The 8,834-nt window shown below is 37.4% G+C and overlaps 1 protein-coding gene across 2 annotated transcripts in view; it reads left to right on the forward strand.

The window, feature by feature from the left end:
- KIFAP3 (kinesin associated protein 3) overlaps nt 1-6,495 on the forward strand; it is a 118,199-nt gene extending 111,704 nt beyond the window's left edge. The window contains exons 20-21 of one of the 2 annotated variants that reach the window (XM_081027025.1): nt 1,805-1,872; nt 6,035-6,495. In XM_081027025.1, coding sequence (XP_080883151.1) covers nt 1,805-1,850 — 46 coding nt within the window. In that variant the 3' untranslated portion in view covers nt 1,851-1,872; nt 6,035-6,495. The remainder of the gene's footprint in view (nt 1-1,804; nt 1,873-6,034) is intronic. The other variant, XM_081027024.1, reaches the window with a different exon arrangement.
- Nucleotides 6,496-8,834: the final 2,339 nt, after the last annotated feature.

Consider the following 8,834-nt stretch of genomic DNA (forward strand, 5'->3'; position numbering starts at 1 on the left):
CAGGCTGCCCCGCCATGAGGAAGTCTCTCTCCACCTGCAGAGTCCTACCTGTCCTTTAAGATGCATTCATCCATGCCATCACATACTTTTTGAATGTCACACCTTCTCAGATACGATGCTAGAAGCTTGTGATAGAACAATGAATAACACAGTCCCTAATGGTGCTGACATTCTAATAGGAAATGAAAGCAAAAAGTGCAGAATATAATGTCAGGAAGTAACGGATGTATTAAAATCAAAGCGTTTTCTGTGAAGACTCTTGAGCCCCCCAAGAGACTTCTGTAACAATGTGCACATACCTCTAATGTACTCTCACATTGTATTAAATATATGGTCCTCTCCCAATCTTCTGTAGCAATTTATAAATATGCTAGGGTAATAATACATCACATTATTGTCGGGATTTTGTTCCATGTTAGCTGTCCCTAGCCCAGACAGGGACCACGTCTTATTTATCATGGCTTCCTGGTACCACATCTTGTTTGTTTTTAAACAGTGACTCTCAACACTGGCCTAAACACATGGTAGCATAATGATAATACAATGGTATCATGTACTATTTGGGTGGGTGGACATATGGATAGATGGATGGATGGACGGACAGACGGACAGACGAAGGATCACTGTTACTCAAGACCACTATTACAGACCTAAATTTTCCACGACAAATCATGCTTAAGCTGAAATTACTCTGGTAATTAATTTATAACCTACCTAGAAAGGAAGATAAACGTACTGATTTCGATTCTGTGATCAGTATATTGACAAAATGAAAGAACTATCCTAGAAAGATGTTATCATTTCGTACAGTTCTATACTAGACCTGGAAAGTTTCCTCCAAAGAAAGCCCCTGTCAAGTCCTTCCACTCGACAATCTTACAAGCATTCCAGCTTTTAGTATTATCTGATGGATCATAAAGATAGGTAGTTAATAAAAATCACTATTCCCTATTTACAAATTTATCATCATAAAGGATTTTGTCCTAGGTAGACTAGAATCCCTAAAGAAACACCCAAAGTAAAAATAAGAAATTCAGCGTGATTGTTATAGGTGAAAATTTCATGTGTGTCTATATGTGTATACACACACATGTACACTCAGTGTAAGCCACACTGTGGTGATGACTCCTTAAAAAACTTGTTTAAGATCCATGCAGTTTTAGCCTACATGGGTAAAAAGTCAGAAGTAGAATCTCATTATATTCTACACTGGTTTCAGACCACATCATAAATGACACAGTATTTTCAGCTTCTTCATTTTGAGAAAGTGATTTTTTTAAAATGGAGTTATTTTAGAGAGCAAATGAGATGGTAAAGATTTTAGAGACCTGGTCATGAGGACTGATTAGGCGAAAGTTGTAAAATAGTCATATATCGAAGAAGAATGTGACTTTCGTGTGGTTCCAGAGGGTAATTCCAGGACTAACAGGACCAGGTCTCAGATCAGTGGAACAAGAACTTTCTAACAGTTTGACGTGTCCGTAAATGGAGTGAACTGCCTGGACAACACAGAGAGCACTCCATTTCTGGAATGTTCTGACAAGAATGGGATAGACCTGACAAGGCCGTTAGGCTGGAAGTGTGGGCTAGGTTACTTCTGAAAACGTTACCAAGTCAAAGGTTCCATGAGCCTATGAAAAGAGAAGTTGGCTTGAATCTATTCCTTTTTCATTTTTTCGTAGCCCCCACCTATATAGTCATTATTTACTCTTGCATCCATTGTGCTAACTTGGAAATTTCAAAGACGAAATGACGTTGCTTTTATCTAATTTTAATAAAATAATGATACTTTTCACTTATGCAGCACTTTTCATCCCAGGATTTCAAAGTGCTTTACAAATGTGCACTAATTAAGCCTCACACACAGCAGAGGTAGGTGAATTTCTTCCCTTCCTGCAGGAATGTCAGCTCTGGCACACACGTTCAATAAGAGCCTCAGCGTGTCTGGGACTTCTTACTGGCTGCCATCCCCTTGTAATGTGCTGCATGGGAAGCGTCACTTGTGTCTGGATTTCTTTTCTCCCCCCTCCGATCATCTCAAGTTTAAAATTCTAATGAATGCCATTAAAATGTTGTTTGGATTGTGGTAAATATTACAGAGAATTCAGTGTTCTGCTTGCTGAATGCTAATTAGATTTCTAAATGTTTTTTGTTTTAGATAAAATCTAGGTGTAGTTTTATATTGGGTATTGACTTTTAAATATAAATTTTTATTTGTGGAGAATTAGTCATTTTCCTTTCTAGGTACCCAAAAATCATTGTTTTGGGGACATAAAACTTAATAACAGATGGAGTTTGAGGGCCTTACCTTTCTTAGTCGTCTTTTCACAACAAACAGTAGTAGCCATTTGCATTAAACTACAATTATTTATTTTCAAGGAGAGATCTTTCATTTTGATATTTTTTCCCTCATTTAAAGGTCCAAAATCTAGACATTGAGGATAAAGGTTAAATGACACTAGGACCCCGCCGCCCCCCAGGAGGAGAACATGTACATACAGAGACACACATGCAGTCTTGGATTCAGTTCCCCTGTAAATAGCCAAACATACACACTCTTATCTGAAGCAGAATGACCACACAGGGCAAGAGCAGGTGCCCGTATCACAGCTTAGTCTCCCTTCCTTCTCAGGAATTTGTGGAGAATTTATGGAGAATTAGTCATTTTCCTTTCTAGGTACCCAAAAATCATTGTTTTGGGGACATAAAACGTAATAACAGATAGAGTTTTGGGGCCTTGCCTTTCTTAGTTGCCTTTTCACAACTAACAGTAGTATCCATTTGCATTAAACTACAATTATTTATTTTCAAGGAGAGATCTTTCATTTTGATACTTTTTTCTAATTTAAAGGTCGAAAATATGGTATGTAGACATCGAGGGTGCCCAACTGCCTTTGATGCTGTTTAAGACTTAATGGATCAGGAGAGCACAGTCTTTGCTGCGACACTTCTCTTTTATATTCATGGTTTTTATCCTTTTCCAGAGGAACTTACCTAACGAATCCATCTTGTTCTGTTTAAAGGAAAACTTACTACTAGCCTCTCCTGGTTTTGAACCAGATTCAGCGGTAACGTTCCTACGTCCTTATCCCAGGGGAGAAAGCAGAGTAAATGTCCACACGTCCCAAAAGAATATCCATCTCCAGGTGTTCGCATCCTGAAAAGTCCCATTTCCTCACTCTGTGAGAACCAAATGAGAGATTAAAGAATGAAACTATTCGGTTTCAGAGTGAATTTTAATTAAAAGATATTAATTGTATGGATACAGTTGATCTTTCATAATTCAAAAGGACCGAGGACTTACGTGAAAGTACCGTCCGAACTGGTCGTAATGTTTCAGTCTTTTCTTTAAACAGCAAGTTCCTCCATAATAGATGATGGCTAATTCCTGAAAAAGTCATTTTAAGAGTTGGTTTCCTATGCAAGTACAAGACATTTTGTCCTGGACGTTGTAAGGCACACACATGTCTCTGCATAAGTAAAACTGGATCACAGTAAACTTGCAGGCTCAGAAACTGAAACTCATCAGTGTTCTAGGTGAGGTCTTGCTGTCACTGGCTTGGGCTGCACACTCTTACCAACCCTGTGACTGATGTTTACAAAATAAATAAAAAAAACCACGATATCCATCTGTCAATTTCCAATGAAATGTAAACCCATGACACAAATCAGATAATGTCTAAGTTTATTCTTTACCCTGTTGGCAAGCCACATGGGAAAACAGCCATCAGAAGTTTGCTTGTTGGTCATAGAAATGAAATATGGAACATTTTGCTGTTTTAAAGTATAATGACCTCAAGCTCTCAGAACCTTTGTTAAGGCCCCTTCCTCGATGAGGACAAGCCTGCCGGAATGGTCAGATGCTCCTGAGAGTGTTACAGGTCACCCCAAGGGACTGCTTGGGTTGTTTCTGCCAACATGGCCTCTGAGGAGCTTCGTTTGTGCCAACTTGGCTGACAGACTCCCTTCTGTCGATCATCTTTTAGACAGAATTACAGTCATGTTGCTACAGTTTCCTCTGTGAGATGTTCTGTTTTGAACATCTGACAGTAAGTATTAGTAATAGTAATCGTAGGCCAATTTTCTCTGATCTGCTCTGTGCTTCTTGTTTCTACCTTCTTGAAAGAGCTCTCACCATAGCCCTAGGATTGAGATACAAAGACAAAATGAATGAGTTTAACTTAACTCTGCCACTATTGGGTCTCAGAAGAGATGCTAAACAATGTAAGGAGTGGCTAAAGGCAGGCAATAAGTAGAAAGATGAAGAAAAGGAGTTGAAATCCACAAGCTATAGAATCAATCTTTATATAGTCAAGAATTGTTAGATACATGCATATTTGTTAGCCTTAGTACTTCCGGAGAAAAATTTTCAACAGCCAACCTTTCCTCTGATTTTAAACTGATGCAGGTGTGTATCTTAGCTCATGGAGTCCATTAGTTTCTGAAACATCGTTAAAGCTACCTCTAGAATAATTCCCTCCATCATAAAATTTAATCTTCCCATGAGACCAAGGTAGGAGGGGCAGGCTTATATTATATTTTGTCATTTTAAGATAAAAATCAGACTTAAAAATTTCAGCCAACTTTCAGAAATTATAGACACAGTTTTTGATATAGAAGGAGCTTAAAAAGCTTGATTTGTCCAGGATCACTCACTACAAATGCCAACCTACAACTTGTATTTCAGAAATTCCCTTCCCCTGAGAGGCAGAATCACATAACTAATATGCCTTACATGTATTATGACCCTTTACATTTAGTATTGGTTCCTACCCCAGTATGTACACACACGCATATACACACGGCACACACACGCACACACACATACGTACACACGCACACACATGCACACACGCACATGCACACACGCACATACACACACACATTATTTAAAACCTTACTATTTTAATAGTTATTTCTAAAGTGTTTTAATCTCATTTGGAGTTGTAAGAGGAAGTTAGTGCCTGTATGGACATATTTTTTAATCATATTGAGTTTTTGCTGATAAAGCAAAAAGTATCCTTCCATCTAATATGATCTCAAATCTTAAATCATTTCAATGTATTTATTTTTTCAGAGCTTACATGAGCTTAAACCATTTCCTTTGACGGGAAATAAGCTCACCAGCGCCCCCTGCATGAGCTATGTATGCATGAGCACGTTACAGCTGCCATGTTTGCCTGGCAAAGTAAACAGCTTGTCATTTTGCTACGCGTTGGCTAATTCTCGGATCCTTCAAAAGCGCTTTGGAGAACAGATTCTCTTCTAAATAATTGATAGGTGAAAGAATAATTTTTTTTAAAGTAGTAATCAGAGTTTATCCATTGTCAATATACCTTTATAACTAACTGAAGGTTATCTTTGAGCTTCTTTTATTTCCATAGGATAAACTGAACCAAAGTTTATAGTAATCTTGTTGTCACTCAAAAGCAACATATACTATTTAGTAATTTTTTATTTTTTTTATTTTGGGGAGTCAGAAGGATTGCAGATCAAATCTGGCTAATTTAGAAATTTTGTAAAATATCCTGTCTTTAGTCATATGCTTATAGTATAACTTGGCCCTGCGTGAGAGTTTACTGCTAAAAATTAAGCTGCATGTCCTTACTAATAGTGGATTACTCCTATATCTTCATACGAAAGAGATCTCATTATAAACAGCAAAACTCACTTTTCTAAAGTTTCAATTTTATTCTCTAGCAATGTACTTCTGATAATTGATAGCTTGTAAAATTTTTTCACATTCTGGCATGAAAGCCATATATGAATATAATTTATTAAAAATTTTCTGGTCTGTCCTCTTTGTCTTGAGTGGTACCTGATGACAGAGGTTTCCAACATTTCTAACACCCATTGTTAGAAGTAAATATTCATTATACTATAAGTTTTAAAAAGAAACAGAATTCATGATAGCCACCCAAGTAAGCTGCTAGGGAGAGAATCTCGGAGATGTAAAATTCCAGGCCTCTTACTTGACCTACATTGTAGATGTGTGATAAAGACTCTAACTTACTATTTCTGCTTCTCTTTTTAGCCTCGGAATGGATGGCTTTGGCCAGTCAGTCGGCATTCTTGGACGCCCTGCCACCGCTTACGGGTTCCGCCCTGACGAACCTTACTACTATGGCTATGGGTCACCATGAAGCCATCCCTTCCCATCTGCGCACTCAGCCTAAAAGGAATCTGTGTGGTTGGGTTTACTTTGAATCTTGGGTTAATAATGCATGTCGACACTATTGTGTGTCTATGTTTCTTTCTTTTTTCATGTTGTAGCTGCAGATTAATGCCACCCCTTTCGCCCTGTGTTCGGCACAGTGGATGCTTCATGCTGTTCATTCCTCAAACCCCATCTTGACCCTCGGTAATATTTCCCATGAGACTCAAAAGTTAATGCTGTAAAGCAACTAGACTGGAAAACAAACACTACATTATGTACATTAAGTGACTAATTTAATTTCTATTAAAAAGAAGCAGAAACGAATTAGCGAAAAGTCATGTGTTTCCATTTAATGTGTTTCATTAGGAGTTACGTGCTTATTTGGGTGCATATAAATTTTTTCCTTGTCTTTTTTCCCCCTTGTGATATGTGCCACCTTTAAAATTTATAAAAAGAAGTTACCTTTTTATTCCATGCCATGTGCCTGAAAGGTTGCTTCCCGAAGTTATGAACTATGAGTTTTTCAATCAACAATGGAATATACACCATAAGTTATGTCACAGGAGTAGTCTCTTCAGCCATTTGAATTCACGTATTTCTGATTTTAATATAGAAAACTTGGGACATCGATTAGTATACATGAAACTAGATTAGTATTGGGCTTTTTTATATGTTATTATGGAATCTAAAGTATGGAAGTAAGGAACAGAATTTTTTGCTCACTAAGATACTCATTTCCTATTCATGTTTTTATAAGATAGATTCAGGTAGTAAGAAGTGGAAAGGCATTATAATTAGTAATGAGTTTTGAAAGTAACTCAGTGTTATAATGTTGAAAATTTACTTAAAGCAAGTAAAGTAACTATAATATAGAGATATTTCCTTGAGTCCTTGCTATGAAAGGAATTGCATAAGGCATTTAAGGGGATACATAGATCAAAGATAAGACTTCTGTCCTCAAATTGAAAATCTCATTGATCTGCTACACTATTGGCTCTATTTGTAGTTTAAGCATAGAATAGTAGAGCTGGAAAGGGACTTTGAAATAATTCAATCCATCTACTTATTTGTGAAACCAATCACATAAAATTTTTAAATATACTCAACAGATTTTGTTGTTTTAAACTACCTCCTATGTACAAGGGAGTACATGATGCTTTTTGGGGAATACATGAATCTAAACTATGTTTTGTCTTTGTACTTACAACCTAATTGATCTTTCTGAAAACATATACTTGTCTTAGTTTCTATTTTAATCATAGAACATTGAAGCTGGGAAGGGCCCTAGAAGCAACCTTTTTCTTTCCTTTTGGTTGAAAAACTGGCCAGGAGAGATTAAATGATTTGCCAAGCTCATTTATTTGGTCAGTGACATAAGCTGTCTTCATGATTCCAGTACAGTAGCCTTAATACTAAATAACTTGCCTTATTATTTGTCATATGTACAAAGTGTAAATACATATAGTGACATTAATAGAAAGATAAAGCAAACATTCTATACCTTAACTTCCTTCAGTACAAAGTGATTTAGGAAGAACATCCTATGAAGTAGCTAATACATAGTATTCAGCATGGGTTAGCTGCTGTTATTATTTCTCTACCTTGTTTTGTTTTTCCATAGGATTTCTTATTACCTGCACTTTCCTTTGTTCATTTATATGCTTCTCGTCTGTCTGTTCTCCTGACCATACCTCCGTAAGATGTGAGCTCTGTGAGAGCAGGCAATTTGTCTTGTTTTGTTTGCCGGTATTTCCCTAGTCTTAGAGCAGAGCATGGTACACAGTACTTATAAAGTATTTACTGAATGAACAAGGAGCGAATGTCAGGAAAACCTTAGAGGAATCAACTCAGATGTAGCTACACACGATAACTGGAAACTTGAATGTTGGTGGTGGGGCAGGGCACTTTGAAAAACTAAACATTAAGATACTAGCACATCCTTAATCTCTTAATAAAAAAAATTTATTTGGGGCCCTCAGAAAACCCACTTTTCTGCAATGATTATATCTTTTCCCTTCTGAGTGTCAGCACAGTGCATGGCACAGAAAAGGTGTGCTGAATACCTGTGGAATCAACACAGTCTGTAACATGAGATTGTAAGTTCTAGAATATTTCTATAGTTACAGTTTGCAAAGCAGGGCAATATTTCTTCCAACATGGATGTCATGATGTCTGTGGTTGACTTTAAATTTCTTCAGCATAGACAGTGTGCTATTCTGTGTGGGTTAATTGGTTGAACGTTTATGCCCTAGAAGCAGCCAGCATTCTAGAAATCAGGATCCACCTTCCTGGGGTGGCTAGCTCGCATCATACCAGATAGGTCACATTCCAGATGGAGCCGCAAATACTTCAACCACCTTGATCTCTGATGATAACATGTTTTGCTACTTACCATTGTGCGTGTCAGGAATGGGTTTTTGTTGGCAAAGATAACAGCTTATTAATTATCTCAATGAATACTAGCAATGAAGTCTCAAAAGAATTCAAGGTAGGTGAATTGTCTAAAATATTTTAGAAAATACCCTCTACTCCTGAATAAACGGTCTAAACATTCAAGGAGTCCTCAACCTTTGGAGATGCCATCTGAGGCTTTATCCCTAATGGTCCTGGCCATACCACCGGTCTGGTGGCCCATGCTGGTACTGACCAAGATGGTAACAATCCTGCCTCTAGCACT

This window comes from Rhinolophus hipposideros, assembly GCF_964194185.1.
Source record: "Rhinolophus hipposideros genome assembly, chromosome: 19".
Classification (NCBI taxonomy): Eukaryota; Metazoa; Chordata; class Mammalia; order Chiroptera; family Rhinolophidae; genus Rhinolophus; species Rhinolophus hipposideros.